This window comes from Lontra canadensis, unplaced genomic scaffold (assembly GCF_010015895.1).
Source record: "Lontra canadensis isolate GAN:19392208 unplaced genomic scaffold, GSC_riverotter_1.0 scaffold1, whole genome shotgun sequence".
Taxonomy (NCBI): Eukaryota; Metazoa; Chordata; class Mammalia; order Carnivora; family Mustelidae; genus Lontra; species Lontra canadensis.
In genome coordinates, this window is record NW_022630995.1 from 101457539 (window position 1) to 101477859 (window position 20321).

At 36.9% G+C, this 20321-nt stretch overlaps 1 protein-coding gene across 4 annotated transcripts in view; it reads right to left on the reverse strand.

Moving 5' to 3' along the window:
* Nucleotides 1–20321, reverse strand: part of TET2 (tet methylcytosine dioxygenase 2) — a 136108-nt gene that overhangs the window by 42424 nt on the left and 73363 nt on the right. Inside the window, exons 3-6 of one of the 4 annotated variants that reach the window (XM_032860544.1) lie at nt 6199–9656; nt 4423–4513; nt 2922–3015; nt 2086–2294 (exon numbers count right to left, since the gene is read on the reverse strand). In XM_032860544.1, coding sequence (XP_032716435.1) covers nt 2086–2294; nt 2922–3015; nt 4423–4513; nt 6199–9610 — 3806 coding nt within the window. In that variant the 5' untranslated portion in view covers nt 9611–9656. Of the gene's footprint in view, nt 1–2085; nt 2295–2921; nt 3016–4422; nt 4514–6198; nt 9657–20321 lie in introns of those variants that run through there. The other 3 variants (XM_032860562.1, XM_032860572.1, XM_032860553.1) reach the window with 3 other exon arrangements.

Below are 20321 nucleotides of genomic sequence, written 5' to 3' on the forward strand. Positions count from 1 at the left end.
TTGTAAGAACTCGGAGATGAGGTTCATACAGCTTTGAATATTAAACTGAGTCAGCAGCCCCAATTTGAGATTATCCTCTGTTCTTGGCAAAGTCATGAGTTTAACTTCTGCCAGACATAAAATTTATTTTATGGGGTATTAGTAACTTCAAAAACTACATCTGAATGAAGTCTCTATTGCCACTGGTAAGTGTATGTTTTAATTGTGTAAGTTTTGTTTTGTTTTGTTTTTGGAGAATTGTTTTAAATATGCATAACCCAAATCTAAAACTTCATCTAAATAATTACCCTTACCTTTTGAAATTCCAGACAAAGAGAAGCAAAAGTATGCAGACTGGCTTTTAAAATGTCTTAATATTTGAAGCACGTCTTTTAACGGTTTTGTACTCACCTCCTGTTCAGACCAGTTAAACTAAAATTTTTCTTAGACCCTGGCCCAACCATTATTCACGGATTTTAAATGCAAAATAATACAAAAGTTCTTAAAATAGAATTTCTTTCTATATGTCAGATTCCATTTCAGGCAATAGCATTTATAGAAATTATAGAAAAGCCTACAGGGGAAAAATACCAGAGATATAGAATAACTAAAGATTAAATCAGTTATCAAGAATGTGAAATAAAGTTTGCATGAAACCTCAAGAAATTTAAATAAACAACTGTTATTTTCACAAGAAGTTCTTCCGTGGTTCAGAAGTTCAAGCTATCAAGTCTAAGAGGAAGTCTGCTTAAAACAAACAAACAAAGCAGATACTTAATTCCTGAGAAAAATGCTATCACCAACATCATCTCAAGTTGCCTTAACTTTCACTTTCTTTCTGATTAAAGGCATTTAAATACATCTTTTAAGAAGGAACAAGGAAAATTAGGATACACTGAATAGTATTATATACCTAAAGCAGTCACGTGAGTTTATGAGTCATGTGTTAGATTTGTAGAAGTGGGTTTACAGTGAGGTACACACCACGACATTTTTGGATCATAACTACCACAGGAAGCCAAGTCACACTTTCATATATGAAAAGTAAGTTTCCTAGACATATTATTTATAGTTGATTTAGGCACACCCCATGACCCAGAGAAAACCCACGTCAACATGAAGTTAGCAAAGCAGTACCAGTCAGAGTAATAGTCAGCAAAGGAACAAATTAGGGTAGTAATGGGCTGTCGCAAAGAGCAGCACAGTGTTTCCATAAATTCAGTTAACTATATTGTAGTTTGGTGAATGCAGAGGAAAAGAGACTAAAGGTAGAAGTGCAAAATTAAAATTATTTTAGGACCAATTGTGAGTAAAATAACTCCTGTAGGATTTCAGTGTAGCACTATGAATCTTTCTGTATTCTAATGTTACACAGGAATAGCATAGCAGAGGAACATTAATAATGAAGCTTTCTCCAAGTGAAGAGTTAAACATCCTAAACTGGATGAGGTTAACAAACAAAAACATAGTAGCACTTGGATGCGCTAAATATGTTTAACAGGGTACCCCTGCTCTCCTATGCCACATGTTTATAGTCCTCGAAAATAGTGCATGTCCATAGCCACTAACTTCTTGCTTATATAGTAGCAGTAAAAATGAAAGCAATCTTTATTACTATTGTGTTGATAATAAAGGAGATTGAACTGATGTATGAATCAGTTCGTTCTACAGAAATTCTGTAAGCCTTCTATTTTGATGTTTGTTACCTTACAATTATGTATCTGTTTCAGATACTGCAACACAGAAATGGTGTCAATACTTACTAGTGTGGTGGCCAGGCACACAAGACTTGTCACTGTAGCAAGTGGACACACAGAGATTTTCAAGTTTATGGCATGATCGAGTTCATGATATGGGTACAGACATTCAGACTTTCAGCAAGCTGCTCCTAACGAAATGTCTACACTGCCTGAAGGTACGAAATGGTTAACGAAATCACCTCAAATTACGCACGTTAGCAAATCCAACTTCCTTCTGCATGACTGTGAAACAGGCGTTTTGGTCCCCATTTTATAAATAAATGTAAAAATGCAGGTTCGACTCCCTTGAGTCAGACCCATGATCAGGTTTTGCTGTCAGTGAAAAGAGAGGGGAGGCTTCACTTACTCTTCATTCAGGGCACACCGGCGATTGGTGAGAGTGCCGTATTTCCTCAGGGTTTCAGTGAGCTCGGAGTAGAGTTTGTCAGCCAGGGACAATGGGATTCCTTCCCACACCAGGATGAGAATCACAATCACTGCAGCCTCACAGGTGTGGCCAGCTCGCTCCCGCACCAAGCATAGCAGCTTCTCTTCACTGCAGCTTCTGCGAACCACCTGTGCGGGTCCCCATTCCACCCCAACACCCCCACCCCAACCAAAACAAAACAAGGGTCAATTGCGGCAGAGGAGAGCAACGATTTATGTATGCATATTTTTCATGTCTGGGTCACAATTAGGGCAACATTTGCCAGCACGTGCAACTTGCCTTTTGCCACCCATCTGTAAAATGGGGTTAGAACCCGGAGAGAGGCAAAACTGCTCAATGTTTAGCAGACTATACCAGTGCTGGAGGGGCAATGACCCCTGCACTAAACCTAGAGCTATATGGAAGACATGCAGGTCTTTTTCACAAACTTCAAGGTTTTCAAAAATGACAATATAAAGATTAACGGAAGGTATTTAGAAGATTACGGATGACTTCACGTTCCAGGAAGAATCATACTTTTTATCAATTTGAATGGACCTCATCCTCCCCATTAAATTCTTTCAATTAAATATAGTTCGTATGTGCTTTAAAAGCTAATCTACCTTTTTCTTAAGAGCTAACACAAAATAAAAATAAGCAATATTCATTTAAACCGGCATAAATGACTTTTATCTGGTAACCCAATTCTCAGGGTTAGATTAATGAATCAAAACTCCCAAGACTGAAAACCAAAGGCCCTGTCAGGTCACACTTACCCATTTAGCAATAGGACATCCCTGAGAACTTTTGCCTTCTTTACCAGTATAGATGACTCTTTCAATCCTAATAGCTTTACCCTTCTGTCCAAACCTTAAAAGAAATCCACAGAAACACACACACATAAAATTAGCAAATGAAACTGAGGCAAACAAAATACTGAACATTTGAGCATAATTTTATTCTATGACCACACCCTGAGAAATGAATGGTTTAATTTATTTTTAAAAAATAAGTCTAAGCCAAGCAAACAGGATAACAGACTTTAAGCTTTGTATTTCTTTGGTATCAAAATATACTGATAACCGTAATGAACTATTTTGAAATTATATGTTGGGTGAAAATAAATGGGAAAGCTTATTTTTAAACAATTTCACAAAGCACAAAACTTATTTTAAGTTTGTTAAATTCAGTCTTCTAAGATAGATACTATTTGATTTTTGTCCTTTACTAAATTTAGCTATTTTAAAACTTGGGGAATCACAACAGATTTTAGTTAGAACTGTTCCTCACAGAATCTCTACCATTTTTTAAAGATGGCTTGCAAATAACTAGTATTCAGCAATTTTGAAAATACAGGATAGTTCTAGAGATAGATTATATTTTCCCTTATGACCATTTACTACTTGCTAATAACAAAAGGCATTTAGGGAAATTCACTGTATCTGCCAGGCTACTAGAGGATTATTTGTGAATTTCTACATACTAATTTAGAAATGGGTAACTTGTAAATTGGGCAAGAATGATACAAAATATGTCCTTGCTGCCCACAATGTCTAACGTATTTTAATGATAACACTGTCTGCTTCCTAAAGAAAAGGCCCCCTACCATAGTTAACAGCTCACATCTGTGGATACCTATTTCAAAGTCTCTCTCTGCATCAACTGTCTCACTCATAAGAGTCTTCTACATGCAAGACTAACTGTGTAGATTGAGGTAAATACTTGCCTACCTGTGACTGACAGTAAAAAAAAAAAAAAAAATGTAGCTATAAATAGAATCTGTCTCTATTTCTATTCAGCATCTCACACTTACCCTCTGCTCATACTAAGGGACAACTCTCTTAGAGATAACTACTCATTTACAGCTCTAGGTGCATTTAACTCGATGGTTCCTTTCTTAAACCACATCTCCCCTCTCTTTTTTCTCTGACACTTTATCACCAAGTGGGAAAGCCAGAGTGGGGCCTCTCTTTGCAGCCCGTGCCAGCACCCCTGTGCCTGGCAGGCAGGCTGGCTGGTTCTCGTGCGTGCCTGGGTTTTCTGGCATCCATCTCGAAGTGGGCAGCCTGTGCCAGCTCGCAGACTATTAGTCCTGTCAAATATTGTGACTCTCTGGTGAATAGCACAGTGTGGAGCGCTGGCAACCCTAGAATAGCTAAGCCTACTAATAATTACTCAATTTACAATTGTTTACTGCTTTGTATGTGAAAGCTGAAAAAATTCTGACATATACAAAAGGATAAACGTTAATCTGCCCTGTGCCTTTGCGTTAATTACCTTTCTTCCATGATTTCTCTAATAGCTGCCACATTAGGACCTGCTCCTAGATGGGTATAAAAAGGACCTTCATCTTTTTCAATAATTTGCTCTGTTGAGATAATAGAAGATTATTATTTTAGACCTCAATTATACTAAATATAAAGGCTACATCCACAAAGCTTATCCCCCAACTGCACATTAAGGGCCCTAAATGTGACTTTAAACATTTTTTTTTCTTTAAAATGAATAAATTGATGGACTAATCTATTAGAAAATGTGCCAAATAATTAAGTATATGTACATGCTGGCTGTTGGATAAAAAATATTAAATTACATTTCAGATACGGAATAAGAAATTATTTATTTTAAACAAAATAAGTGGAACTAAACAAAACGGCGAGGGAATTAGAATATATTATATGTAATACCGACTACAATCCCGTTTTTTTTGAACTGAAAAAAAAAATTATAGCTGACTAGAAGCCTGCCTGATACTTGGATGTTAAAAGATTAAAAATAAAGCTTCCTGTTTTATCATATCCCCAGGATATTGCTGTTTTTATTGTCAAGGTACCTTTTTCTCCTCTTGTTTCTCCCCAACATTTAATTGTGTTTTGAAAATAAGAATATTAATTCCAGACCCATATTTGTATGTACTTTAAGAAAAATTGATGATGAGGGAAAATACTGGAGAGAGGGTCAGGTAAGAGGAAGAGGTTCTTATAGACTACTGAAGATGGAAAGTGGGAAGAGAAGTTAGGGTCATCGGAGAAGGCTGTAGAGGATTAGAACTTACCTAATGTTATCTATAACATGTGTGGTACGGCGCCCCTGAGGCAACCTAATATTAACCACACAAAGGGGCGGTATGACTCCTCCCTCCATTCTTCTATAAAGTGTGGGGTGTCCATTGTAGGAGGAAGAACATGAGGTGGGTGGACCACTGGCCATATCAGTTTAATATTTGTCTTTTCAAATGTCTTCTACTGTATCCACACTGAGGGACTCTAATAAAGTCTTTATATATATTTTATATGTATTATATATATACATATGCATCTATCAGCCAAATGTTTCCCTATCACATATCTTGAATTTTAACAAAAATGTGTTTGAGGGAAAAAAAAAACATATTACATATTTTCTATCAAAAAGATGACACTTTAAAGAGAAAATAGAATCAAAATGAATATAAATCATACAATATTTCAAGTGTGTAAATGAAGGGCAATGTCATGAGTATTTCGAACTTCAGCATTACAATTTTCCCCAACTCACCAAGATTGAAGATAATTTCCCCCCATCAAGAAATTAATGTTGTAAAACCACTAATACGTTCAACCTTGAATTAATACATAGGAAAAAGCTCCCACAGTAAGTTGCAGATAGCAGTTATTTTTCTCATTTTAACAGATGTTTTTAGAGATGCCTAGGTGTCTCTCCAGGAGATGATATACAAAGAGTTAAACAGATTGATTAATCTAAAACAGAAACCTTTACATTTTAAAGGGTTTGATTAGAGGAAGATATGAGCATGCACATGGTTTTAATTTTTTTTTTTTTTTTTGAAAAACTGAATGTAAGTGAAGTTCTCTCTTGCACAGCACAAGCATCTGTAATTTAAAGACAAGAAATGTAAGCTTCAGGTTTTTTATGAGCCTTTACAACTTGCTGCCAGACTCAGGGTTTCTTTCTTTCTTTTTTTTTTTTTAAAGAAAGAAAATCCCATATCAGAAGATGAATTTGCTAATTCTGGATAAACACCATGTGTCTCAGTACATTTCTAGCACTTACCTACACATCTGCATGATGGGAAATCATACTGAGTCTTGACAGGTGTATCCAATAAATTTTTTATAGGAGTATCTAGTAATTTGGAAGGTGACTCTAAAAAATTATTGAGAACAGAGCCAGCTGTTCTTTTGGTGGGTGTCTTTTCTGAAGAAGGAGTTGCTTGCTGTTCTAGAGCTTGGGTGTGGCTATCGAGTTCTGCAGCTGTGGTCTGTCTAGTTAAAACTGTGACTGGCCCTGACATTTCAATTTTTACTTGCTTCTGTGATTTGAGAGTCAGAGCCCTATGGTCAAATAATGATTTGACCTGAAACTGCTTCAGATGTTGCTCCATGGTCTCAAGGATGCTCCTTTGCTGCACATTATCACAACTTGGAGGTGGAATCTCTTGCTTAGTTATCTTTTTCCACGTTTTGCTTTCTGGCTGTGCTGACGTGGAGCGCATACAGGTATGGGGCTTGGATCCAGGTTCAACCTTAATTGGTCTGTGCATCTGACTAGACTCCGTATGGGTGTGTTGTGTTTGCTGCTGCTCTTGCTTTTGCAAGAGGTGCCACCTTAGAGCAGCATGCTTTTGAAGGTCCTTCTGGGGAGGAGTCTGAATGTGACTTCCTCCCTGGTCAGATGTAGGGAAAGCATTTGCCTGGTTTTGCATCAGGTACCTTTGCTGAGGGAACTGTGCTGCTTGCTGGCCAGACGTATCTTGGTTTCTACTTCTATATCCCTGTAGAACTGAAGCTTGTGGAGGCTTCTGCTCTTGTTTTTGAAAGCACCTATGAAGAACGTCTTGCTTTGGAGTCACATTATTTGGAAAATATTGCCTGTGATGCAAGTTTTGGGTCTTGTTTCCTGCAAAGAGTTCAGGATTTATAGTCTGTTCTTTATTTTCTGGAACTAGGTGTGTATTGTTTGAACAAGGAATCTGTAGTTTGCTTGGATTTGATTTCAAGATCTGACCATAGGGGGGATTTCTACTATTCATATTCTGTACTTGCTCCAATCCCATTTGAGTAGTATGAATCTGGAACTCACTGGATTTCAAATACTGATTTTCACCATGGAAACATTCTTCCACTTTAATCTGGCTAAAGAATGATCCTTCTCTTTGCTGATCATTGTTGCCTTGGGGATGAGAAAAAGTCTGGGGCATTTGTTCTTTATTTTTCATTTGTAATGTTTGCTGCTGCTGCTGGTTTTGAGAGATAAGCGAGTTCTGGGATGGTTGTGTTTGTGTTTGTGCTGCCTGCTTATGAGGCTTGTGTTGTAAAAGGTGTGAGTTTGAGAATGGCTCAGTCTCCGAAGCCTGCTGATTCAAGTGCTGTTTTAACGATGCAGGTAGGAGTTTCTCAGTTTGGGAATCTGGTCTTTGTTCAAAATAAAACCTGTGGGTGCACAATGACTGCACGTGAGCTTTGGATGAAGGGTCTGTCTTGGAGAAGTGCACCTGGAGTGAAGGTTTTTGGAACTGGAGCTGCTGGTCCAATGTACCTTGAGACTGCTCTCGATTCATCTCACCTTGGTACCTTTGTGGCCTCTGCTCTGGCTGCATTATTTTCTGGATGTAAGCCTGCCCTGGGAGTCCCCCAGGCAGGCTGGAATTTCCAGTGTATTGTTTGGAGGTCATTTGACTGGAGGGGTTGGACTGATACTGAAGAACTGACCGCAGTGATACCTCATGACATTTTGGGTGGGATTCTGCTTGATGAAAATGAGGGGGCTTCAGTTCAATCCACCCCGGTTTCAGAGAGGGCTGTGCTGGGAGCACAAGGCCTCGTGTTTGTTCCTTGTCTCGACCTTTCGGAATATCTTGCTCTTTGTGTCCCATCAACTGCTGGCAGTGGTCTTGTGGATCCCCGCTGCTACCCAGCATTGGTGGGTTATGCATGATGTGTTCTGATATTTGTCTCGCTTTCTCAGAACATGCTGGAACTGTCATCGTCCCTGGAGTTTGTATGTCATTCTGGTTAACACAATTATTCTGAGGCCTTTCTGGAAGCATCAGAGAGTGGTTGGATGCACGTGTAGATGGATTAGGACTTGGGGATGGCCGTGCCTCGGGTTGACCCTCTATTTTTACTTCCCTTAAAAAAGCTGTGTTACTTTGGTTGGGGTAGTGATGGTGTTCTTCCAAAACTCCATCGTTCAGAGTGCTTTTTCCTTCTGAAGGAAGCTGAGAAACCTCTGGAAGAGGAGGAGGGGGAGAAAGACTCAACTGTGATGGTGGTGGTGGTGTGGTAGGGGCAGAAAAGGAATCCTTAGTGAACACTGAGCTTTGCTTGAAGTAAGCACCATTTGTTTCATTTTGCTTTAAATACCGTTCAGAGCTGCCACCAGGAGCCTGCAAATTGCTGCTGGAACCTGAACAGAATTCTTCACCAGATACCAGCTCTGTGGTTCCTTGGATGGTACTGTTTTCCGCACGTGACGGGCATCTGTCGAAAACCGATTCTTGTTTTTCTGGTTTCTGAAAGGGACAGGTCCCTATCACTGCACCTGTCTTACTGGCTTTGTCAGCATCACAGGCCTCAGTCACCACTGCAACTGGCTCGGGAGGCAGCTCAGAGTTCGAGGTCTGTGGGACATTGATCTGCCCTGAGGTATGCGATGGGTGAGTGATCTCACAGGACAACTCGTTAGTAGCCTGACTGTTAATGGCATGTATGTGAGATGTGGTTTTCTGCACCGCAACGGAAACACAATCTGGATAATATTGAGACAGTGTTTTTTCCAGGAGTTCACCATGTGTGTTTTCCATGGAAGAGGCAGAAACTGTAGCACCATTAGGCATTAGCACTGCCTTGTTTTTAAGAAGTAATACAATATTCTTGTCATGGTAGTTCGCATTCTTCTCTTCTTGCTCATTCAGAATCTGAAGCTCTGGTTTTTCAGACCTACTGCAGTTACGTGCTGAAAAACTGATGAAATCTTGAACTGCATTTTCTTGGGCTACAGAGCTCACAGATTCTCTCTCATCACTCAAATCGGAGACATTCATTTGACTGCTGCCTTTGCCTGGATTTCTTTCTTGGCTTTCCCCGAAGTTCGTTCTTTCTCCATTAGCCTTTTGGTCTTGTCTCAATTTCTTGTTCTGGTGAAGCCCAGAGAGGGAAGGTTCACTAACTGTGCGCTTGATTCCTCCATTTTGTAAGCATCTGGAATACCCTCTACCTCCTTGTATAAAGTCCGGACTCCCGCGACTGTTCTGGCTTCTCTTCATAGGGGGTATTCCATAGTAACTCTTGAAAGACTGCCACTTGGTGTCTCCATTTACTTCTGCATAAGGTCGCTCAGTTAATGGGCTTCCATTCTGGAGCTTTAGAACCAGAGGTTCTGTCTGGCATAAGGGAGAAGGAGATGGTGTCAGGAATGGACTTAGTCTGTTGCCCTCAACATGGTTGGTTCTGTCCTGTTCCATCAGGCTTGCTTCGGGGCCATCCACGAGGCTGCCCTCTGAATGAATTCTAAAGAGCAGGGAAACAGAAATTGAAGTTCATTAATACCCATTAGCACTAATAATAAATCTGGAAGAATAATGATGGCATTGATGATACTGAAATTCCTAGACATAGCAAACTGAGATACTCATTTTCATGTTTCAGAGTGAAAACCAATAGCGACTCAGGAACTGATTATTCTTGTCTTCCGAGCAACTCTCAAATATTAATGGTCATGGAGAAGAAATATGATCAAAATCACGAGCTAATGTGGGAAGTTCATACTGTATTAGTGAAGAGAATCAGCTTCCTTCTCAAATAATTCTTTCTGTCAAAATGCTAAGAAGAATAGAGAAGGATTACCTCCTTTCTACCTTCTCTAGTATCTTATACATCCAATCACTTGCTAAGGTTTATCAATCCCATTTCCTATATGTTCCTTGAATTATCCCCACTGATACCTGGTAACCAGACCTACATTATTTTGCTTATTTGTTACAGTAGCTTTTTAGAGGGTTTCTTCCCCAGCCCAGACTGTCCTCTCCCTAGTCCTTCAAGGTTCCTTCAAATCATTACCAAAGGGAATGTTCTCAGTGCAAATCTGATGTCATATCCTCCTTAACATGCTTTTCTGGCTCCGTATTTCCTGTATTAGGAGTTCTCAAACTTTTTCACCCACATGCCTGCAGGACAAGAGGTGCTCCCTTAAGTGTTAATATTCCAGCAAATGGAATGGGGTGAGAAGTGCTATTTAAACAAGATGGGACCGGGAAGGGAGACAAACTGTAAGAGACTCTTAATCTCAGGAAACAAACTGAGGGTTGCTGGAGGGGAGGGGCATGGGAGGGATGGGATGGCTGGGTGATGGACATTGGGGAGGGTATGTGTCATGGTGAGTGGTGTGAATTGTGTAAGACTGATGAGACACAGACCTGTACCCGTGAAACAAATAATACATTATAATATTAATTTAAAAAAAGGAAGTATCATTTATAAAATGTCATTTCTAGGTGATTCTGGGTCTTCCTCCATAAAGGCTGACTGCCCACTTCTACTGAGAATTCCTACCTGATCCAAATGGTTTTTCATAGGCAGATTTCTGTTCTTCTTTCCTTCTATTTCCTCTCACAGCTTATACTCCAAATATAACAACAGCTTATAAATACCCAAACATGGTAAATGGTTTCGGGCTTCCATGCTGTTGTTTTGTCCGGCTAGAATGTCTTCTTAGTCCCCTGATTTGCCCAGTGACTCATATGTGTCTGAAACAGTCTCAAGTTATTACTTCCCTTATGATTCCTTTTTTGATTTTCCAAAGCAATTAATCACTCCCATTTCTATGTTATTTCTATATCTTGTATATGGTTTGCTGCTGAACATATCATACTTGAATTTATTTTGTTTATACTCTCTGGACTGTGAACTTCTTAATAATCTACTGTGTTTTGTATAGAGTGAGCATCCAATCAGTTTCACAAAACTGATATGAATTTGCTCATCTTACAATCATTTCTTCATTCACTCATTAATTCAAGTATTTTGGAGACCAATACTGATAGAGATTTCAAAGTCTAAATGATTGGAGTGCAGGGAGAAATGGGCACTAAAAAATATAAATAATCTATAAAGTGAATGCTGCCCCATTCACGGTACAGTCATGTTTTATTTTCCCACAGTTTTTCTCATTACATTTATTTTAAGGATGTAAATAAAAAATCTAGGCTATTTTCCTTTTGGGCTATAAAAAACTATTAAAATAGCCATCGCCTACTAACCAAGACAAGTGAAAAAGAGGAAGAAATAAGACATAAATATTGGAAAGCCAAAATAAAGTTATCATTTACAGATAATAAGATTGTATATTGGTCAACCAAGAGAATCAACTGAAAAACTGTTAAATTTATGAGAAAAGTACTTGAATAAGAAAATCAATAGCTTTGATACATAAAAGCAACAACCAGTCAGAAGCTTTAGTGTAATAAAATACTGTAACAGAAAAAAATATTCTTAAAACAGTAGGAATAAATATAACAAGAAACATGGAAGGACTATTTAAATCTTTTAGACAGTATTGACAGATACACAAGAGCAAAACAAGGAGAAAGGTATACTATTCTTGGGTAGTTGTCAAATGAATTTATTAATTTAATATATTCTCAATGAAAACACTGGCAGAATGTTGTGAAGAATTAAAGAACCTGACTCTAAAGTTCATGTGGAAAAATAAACAAACTGGATAACCAGGAATAACCTGAAAAAGGATTGTAAAGGGGCCTGGGCAGGGCAGTAACCAAATTAAAAGATACTAAAAAGGAACAAAGGCTACTGTACTTCACACAGCTTGTACCTGGAAATCAGTAAATGAAAGAGTGTTAATAAGACCAATGAAACAGAACAGAATGTACAGAAATCAATTATAACACACAAAAATGTGGCATCCTGATGGCACTGCCAATCAATATGATATTGGAACTGGATAGTCTTCTGAAAAAATGATGAAGTTGGATCTACCCCTAACCTCTTATACCAGAATGAATTTTGATAGATTTAACAGTTAAATATGTAAAACAAAACCCTAAAAAATCTATAACAGTCTGAGAAAACTTTTTAAAAAAATAATCTAATGACTGGGTAAATTCTTTATGACACAAATTCTAGAAGCCATAAAAAATGAGAAAGTTCAGTAAAATTTATGCATGCAAAAATAAACCCATAAGTAAAATTAAAAATCATATAAACCTTTCTTAATATACAGAACTCTGAGAGATTGACAAGGGAAAAACCAATCATTGAATAGAAAAATGAGCAAAGGACATGGACAGTTCACAGAAAATGAAATGCAAGTGGCCTTTAAATGTTTAAAAAGATGTCTAGTACAACTCATAAAAAGAAATGTAAATTAAAACCTCAGCAAGATACAGTGTTTTTTTTTTCTCAAACTGGCAAAGATCAAAAAGTTTGATAATACGAAATACTGGCAAGCACATGGCGAAAGAGACACTCCCTTGTGTGGTTCAGGGGAGTGAAAACAAGTACAAATACCATGGAGGACAATTAAGTAATAATCTACAGAGTTTCAAAGAAACTTTCTTTGACCCTTCAGTTTTAAGAAGTTATCTAACAAATATATATATGTTAAGTGATGTACGAACAATCTCTTGTAATAGTAAATGGTTGGAAACAACCTACATTTTCAGGTGTAAGTATTTCCACATAATTAAATGAAATACAGCAAGCTACAGAACAGTATGTGTAAGAATGCTACAAGTGTGCATTTACAAAAATAAATATAAAATCAGCTCTGGGTGGATATACAACACAACTGTAATAGCATTTTACATCCAGAAAAAAGACTGAAGAGTCTGGAGAATAGCACTGGGAAAGAAACTACATTTTATTATTATATTTGTAACTTTTAGGCATGTATATTACTTAATTAGTGAATAAAACTTAAACTGCAAAGTCACAATTCCTATTGGACAAAGAAAACAAAAGAGCAAAGTGATTTATTTCTGCTAGACCAACTTCCTACAGATGTTAAGAGTTGGGTTAGATGTACATAGCCACTAGTTACATATGGCTCTGGGGCCCTTTAAATGTGGTGAGCACAAATGAAGATGTACCCTAAGTGTAAATACACGTTGGATTTCAAAGCCTTTAGTGTGGATAAAAAAAAAAAAAACCAAAACCAAAACAAAACACTTGATTTTTAAAAACATTTATTGTATGTTGAAGGAATACTATTTTGGATATTTTAAATAAAATATATCATTAAAGTAATTTCATTTACTCCTAAATTTTTACTTGTTTCAGTGTAAGTAGTGGAAAATTTTAGATTTCATACATGGCTTATGTTGTATTTCTATTGGACAGCTCTGAGCTAGACTAATATTCTTAATCATCAATAATCCTTAATAATAAAAAACTTAAGGTTCTGGAATCATGAATGAAAATTGATTTGTAGTCTTTAATGTAAGGGGTTTCTGCAAAATCAGGGTCACTACCACTTTTTAAAAGTAAGGAGGACAGAAATAAGCCTAGATAAATTCTTTAGGGACCAGGCCAATTAGCTTTCCAAATACTGTAACAACTTCTTTTGGCAACTGTAAAATCATTTCACATTCATACCAATCAAAATATTTATATATACACACATATGTACATTTATGTTATGTTATATAAAACTTGCAGGCTCCATATACAGTATATATTGTTCAACTTAGTTTTCTAGATATAAAATACTGTAAGCATTTAACACATTATTCTCTATTATGGTCCGTTCCACATAATTTGGACATTCTTTAAAGTGTCAAGGGCAGAATTACAATAGATGGAATTTGCAAATCTTTTATGAGCATAATAGCGCCTAAGAACAAATGAAGGTGACTGAAAATGAAATTTATTTCATATGGAACTTTAAACACAATACCCATCTTTAAATACTAATTTAAACTATTAACAGAACTATTCTGTCTGTGACAGCAATTTCCTTAGTGAGTACAACCATTGGATATGAAAAGCTAAACGGTTAACTTTTTTAAGGAGAGCAGGAAAATTATGTATTATCTTTTTATTTTAGGATGAGGATAGTTTTTTTGAGGATCACTCATTACTGGTTTATGGATCTGATTCAGAAAATTTTAACCAATAAAGTGCCATTGAAGAGGAATATATTCTATATATTCTAATATATTCTATAATTAATATATCCTAAACCACTTTTTGTGTATATACCCCAGAAAATTACATGATCCAGTAATTTAGTTGTTAAAAGAACACTTTTAATTTTATACCGACACTGGTAATTTTATACTGACACTAGCAAGCACTATTTATTTTTAATAAAAGGAAGAAAGAAATGAGACCTGTTTTTGTTGCTCATTGTAGAAATATTTTAAAAAGCATTGATGCTATCATCTTTACAGTGTCCTTTATGTAGTTTTCCCAAGCTTATGAAAATCAATAATTTGTATATAAAAGAAAAAATCCAAGATAACTTTTTGTAGGTAGCTATGTGCTGATCAGTGAAATTAGAGTTAATAAGGTTGTTTTCACAAGTTTAGGGAAAAAACCAAAACTTTTTCTGAAGTTAAACTGTTTTTTCAATGAATGTAAATTTTTGCTATAGAGATTTTTGTGTGACATTCCTTTTGCTTTTCAGATACTAGGAGTAGAAATCGTTTTTATTCATTCATATGTGCTCTTATAAGTAAGTGATATCAGAAATATTTTGAATTTTCACAGCTGAGTGTTTTGAGATTGATATTAAATATCTTTTATTTTGTCCTATACTAGAGAACACTTAATTACTATAATGTACAGTACCAATCAGGATACTATTCCCTTGGGCAACTGAATATTCAAATGTTTTTTAAAGTAATGCTCGCTCTTGGAGGTTTGTGTATGGTAATTTATGCCAAATAAAACTGTATCTGTAAAAATCAGGAGAGAGAATTTTTATTTTAGGGGTCTCAATTTTTCACTAGGGATACGACTCACTTAAGAGGATACTGTCAGATCAAAATTAAGGCAGTTTTTCCCCTAAAACTGTTGTGAAGTTTATATGCAAGAGTAAAGGCAGAAAAGCTTTTGGTAAACCTGGTAAGGATGACTGGTTAGGCTTACCCAGGAATGTTTATCATGGTGCCAACACTTCATGTTGCAATAATTAGCTACAACTTAAAAATGAATAAGTGAGATTTTAACATATTCCTGAAGAGATGCTCTTATGGGTCATGGCTGATTTCAGGCTATCAACCTTCAGCTCAGAAAATTCCTGAAAATTTTACAATCTGCTCTCACAAACTGTTACAAGCTGGATCCAACACACTACTGATTAGAGCTACCCAAATATTAACAAATCATATTCCTTTCTTTTCTTTTTTTAAAAAATGCAACGGAATGAAAGTTCCCTAAGATCAAGTACGTGCCATATCATTTTGATAGTCTTCAATCCAGAGTCATACTGGACAACAAAACTCTTGTTCACAGAATAAGTGAATTGCATTTTAAACCTTTGGAAGGCTAAGAAATTTTACAGTGACATATCCAAAACAAGTGATAATAGGTGATGATGGTCCTAATAATATATAAAACATTTCAGAGTATATGAAAGGATCTAGTTCCATTCTCTCACTTTATAGATGTAAGAACTGAGCAATTTGCTTGAGGTTAGGCATCAAAATACTCTCTCCCACAAGGGCTAGACTGGTGGCTCCGTAACATCAAGAAAAATACATAATTCAGGGAAAATGTTTTACTTTACTAATAAATTCACATTGCCCACATTTGAGTCTTTAGTGCATTTGTGCATTCAGCCAAGCATTAGTTGAATCCCTGCTCAGGGCAAGTGTTATGGAATAAAGCTAACACAAAGATGTACAGATCCTGCACTGCCCTGGACTGTGGTAAGGCAGTGGACTGTTTAAGAGCCAAGGGACTATAGGAGAGAGGAAACACGCTCTTAGCTGTCAAGGTCTGCATACCATCAATCGAAATCTTTCATGAAATTTAGCTTCATTCCCTCTTGCCTTCATAAGAGACAAACAGGTATCTCACTAAGTCAAAGTTAGTTTTAAAAGGTTAATAATCAATGCTCATTAAACATGTCTATCAACATCACTGAGGCAGAAGGACTAGTGTCTTAAGTAGAATATAACAGCAGTCATCAAGTATAGAGAAGACTGTAAAAAATCTGGTAGAGTACATTTTTTTAAAAAAACTAGTGATATTCAACAAATGACTTATGGAAACTTTTCTAACTACTGAACTCTTAACCTAGGAAAAGACATGGCATATGCTTATCTGCTTCAATAGTTATCTTTGCTCATCAAGATGCAGTAAGTAGCTCAATATTTAGATTGTGCACGTGTGTGTGTGCCCCCACACACAGGATTTTTGATTATGTGGTACAGTATGAGGTTTCTTCATCCCTAAAAAGGCAACAATGTGACTTAAATGTTAAGAATACACAAAATATAACACTCAAATTCTAAAACCAGATTTGGAACTTTTAATAAAGATTTATTTATTTATTTTTGAGGAAGAGAGAGAGCATGAGCAAGAGGGGCAGAGGGAAAGGGAGAGAGAATCTCAAGCAGACTCTGCACTGAACATGGAGCCTGACACAGGGCTTGACCTCATAACCCTGAGATCAATATCTGATCCAAAACCAAGAGTTGGATGCTTAGCCAGCTTTACCCCCCAGGTGCCCCTGACATTTTTTTAAAGACTAAAGAGACAGACTCAGAAATTATTTACTTAAATGACAGATGTCAATTAAACCACAACTTAAAATGTTGTAATTTAGATCCTATTAGTCATATTATTTATGCTTATCCCTTTATTTTAAAGACTATTTATTTGACAGAGAGAGATCACAAGTAGGCAGAGAGAGAGAGAGAGAGAGAGCGAGGAGGAAGCAGGCTCCCTGCCGAACAGAGAGCCCGATGTGGGACTCAATCCCAGGACCCTGAGATCATGACCTGAGCTGAAGACAGAGGCTTAACCCACTGAGCCACCCAGGTGCCCATATCCCTTTATTTTAATAGTCCATTTATTTCCTATAAAGTATGGCTTTCTAAGGAATGAAAAAGAATACTTCTATCAGCCATAAAGACCACCAATTTTGTTTGAAATTCTTAAGGTCAAATTATAACCAGATAATGTAAAATATACAGGAACACACAAAAGTATGTTACGGTCACCATACTGATTTCAGCTAATGTCCCAAAATAATTTTTCATAAGCTATGAGAGTGAATGAGTGAGAAAAGAGAGACAGACAGACAGAAAGAAATAGGAAAGGAGGGAGGGAGGGAGGGAAGGAAAGAAAGATATTGAGACAGAGATTGAGAACTTTGTTTTTGTTTTTTGTTTTTTTTTTGATTGAGAACTTTAAATAAAAAATGCCAAACGTGTCAACCTTCATCCTCTATGTCAGAGGTACAAATTTATACTCAGCTGCAAATACTGTCTTTTGACTAGCGGCTAACATTTTGGTTTCCTAAAACCAAAACAGGTTTAGCCACAGCAGTTTTCCTTTGGTGTTTGATTTTGCTCCTTCTCCCGCCTCTCTGACATAATTTATTATGAATTCAAGTCACATCGGCAGCATCTGTGAAACAATTACTGCATCTAGGACTGACTCTGCAGTCTAATCCATCATAATTATGACAGGCCTCTTTGAAGATGCTATGATGCATGACTTAAAAATAGCACATTAGTGTGCAAATGGATCAGTATCTCATTTCACCAATATGCATTTAGGGCTGTAATTTAGCTCAACACCATTTGACTCCTTTTGAATCACTCAAGAATGGTAGCTGTATCTCTCATCACAGAAAGCTGTAGATGGTGCTCAACATTTGTGAAGAGGGCTTTTTGTTTTTGCTTTTATTTTTTGGTTTATTTTGTTGGTGGTGTGTCTTTTACTGTTCCAAGAGAGAAAAACACATCATTTAAATCTCATGTCAGTTTTTTTCTTCAAGGAGACAAGAGTCAATTTATAGATCTGCATAGTTGCCATAGTATAAAGCAGCACAGAAAAAAACCTATAGAAAAGTTTTTTCTATAAAAAACCTTTGACTTCATGTACTAATACCCAAAGTACGTAAAATATTCTGCTATTATCAGATGAGTCCTATTTACTGATATAAGCAAATTATTGGAGTAAATTCTTAAAAGCAGTACTTGTAAGGATTGTATCTACTGAAGTCCATGTTTCAGCATCAACCTTAGGAGATGACTGGACTTGTTTCCAACACCTTCACTGGCAGGTTCTGCAAACCCTATAGGTAATCTGGTGGTAAGAAATTAATTCGTTCTTGACATAGAAAATGCTGAATAAAGATGAGGTATTTGACTCTACTTGCATAGATGGTACTATCTCCAGGTCTATTTTAGAATCTTTCTACCAAAATGGGACATAACTTGTGTCAATTATACATTTATTTCAGGATATGAGGACAATGGGCCTCAGTATTGTCTATTAAAATATCTGTATGCATAGGGCTCTAAAATCCTAACCATAATGTTGGTTTCAATTCCTATCTTCTGCACTTATGAAATTCTATTCAGTTTGACTTTCTTCCTTCACAGACAATATTAGTATGGTTAAGTACCACTCACGTAGTAAGCAAAGTGTTTTTTTTTTTTAAAGATTTTATTTATTTATTTGTCAGACAGAGATCACAGGTAGGCAGAGGCAGGCAGAGAGAGAGAGAGGAAGAGAAGAGAAGCAGGCTTCCCACTGAGCGGAGAGCCCGATGCGGAGCTCGATCCCAGGACCCTGGGATCATGACCTGAGGCTTTAACCCACTGAGCCACCCAGGCGCCCCAAGCAATGTGTTTTTTATAGGGCTTTCCTAATGAATTAAAAACTATTCTTTATTAGCTTAATGTTAATTCAATAGTAAAACAAAAAATTCAAAGGCAAATAGTCAATCCAAAATATATATTTCCAAGAGCAAAATTAATGTGTCCGCACAATACCGTTAAGACTGGAATACAATGCTTCCTATATGCATTAAGTATGGAAAAAATGAGATGAATCAGTATTTTCACGGTAAAAATGATTTTTATATTTTTCATCCTTTAAGAACTTTCAATCTTCATACTAAGAACTCTGTGAAGATAACCTTCACATTTTTTGAAAAAGGACCCATGAACACATAAGCATATAAAAATCACAAAGAAAGTTCTCGCCTTTCTGGAAGTACCCCTATGACAAGCATGTGCGTTGCTCCTGCAGTGTGCTGCCTGCTCAGAGGGGAGACCTTGTCAAGTTTTTCATAATCCTCAGTGGAGACTATCTAATTCCAATGCTTGAAGTTTTAAAATTTGTTCCTTATCTTAAAATAACAGTAGAGACAAAATTTAATAATGTATAGATTATTTGAGGGAGGAGACTCAGGAGGAATGTCACTGATGATTACAGAAGAGGCTTACAGACAGAAGTCTGCATTTAAGATGTAGAGACAACTACAGTTTAGAAACATACCTGCTTATAGTTTGCAACTCTACTCAACCTAGTTCCCAGTGGGTAAAATGAGCATCATCTTGTCAGTTTCCAAATATCCACATTCTGGGATTGTTTCTCAAATTTAGGCTCAAATTTGGGCTCCTGATCTAACTCTCCCCAAATTAATATGTGCTGAGGGAGAAGATCCCCAAACAGAATTCAATATGTAATTTGTCACAAGCATTATCTGTTTCTCATAAGTTATAAAAACTATTCAGATTTTTCAGTTTCAGTCCATTCCTATCACTGAAATGGCTAATTGTGAGCTGACTGCTCCTACTAGGATACCCTCCAGAGTACACTTACTCTACTTACTCTAACTTACTAGGTTACACACTATCCAAAGCTTGACACTTTCAATTAAAAGCAGACACACGACAGAAACTGTAGTTGTTTGGGCTTGACCTCACATGTAGAATCTGTCCAGTGGGCAAGTGACCCAGCAGAAGGAGGCTGCAGGGTATACTGTAGGCAAAGCAGAAGTGGGTGAGGTGAGAGATGAAAGGAGGGAGCTGTGCTGTAAGAGGCCCCACAGCCCCTCTGAAGAACCCATATGTGTCAAAATAGCCAGTATGTGAATGCTTGCCCCAAAGAGGGTATCCCACGGTCAGTCAATGTTAGCTACCAAAATAGTAGGACCAAAAAGTCTAGCAGTCTTAGTCACTCAATAAG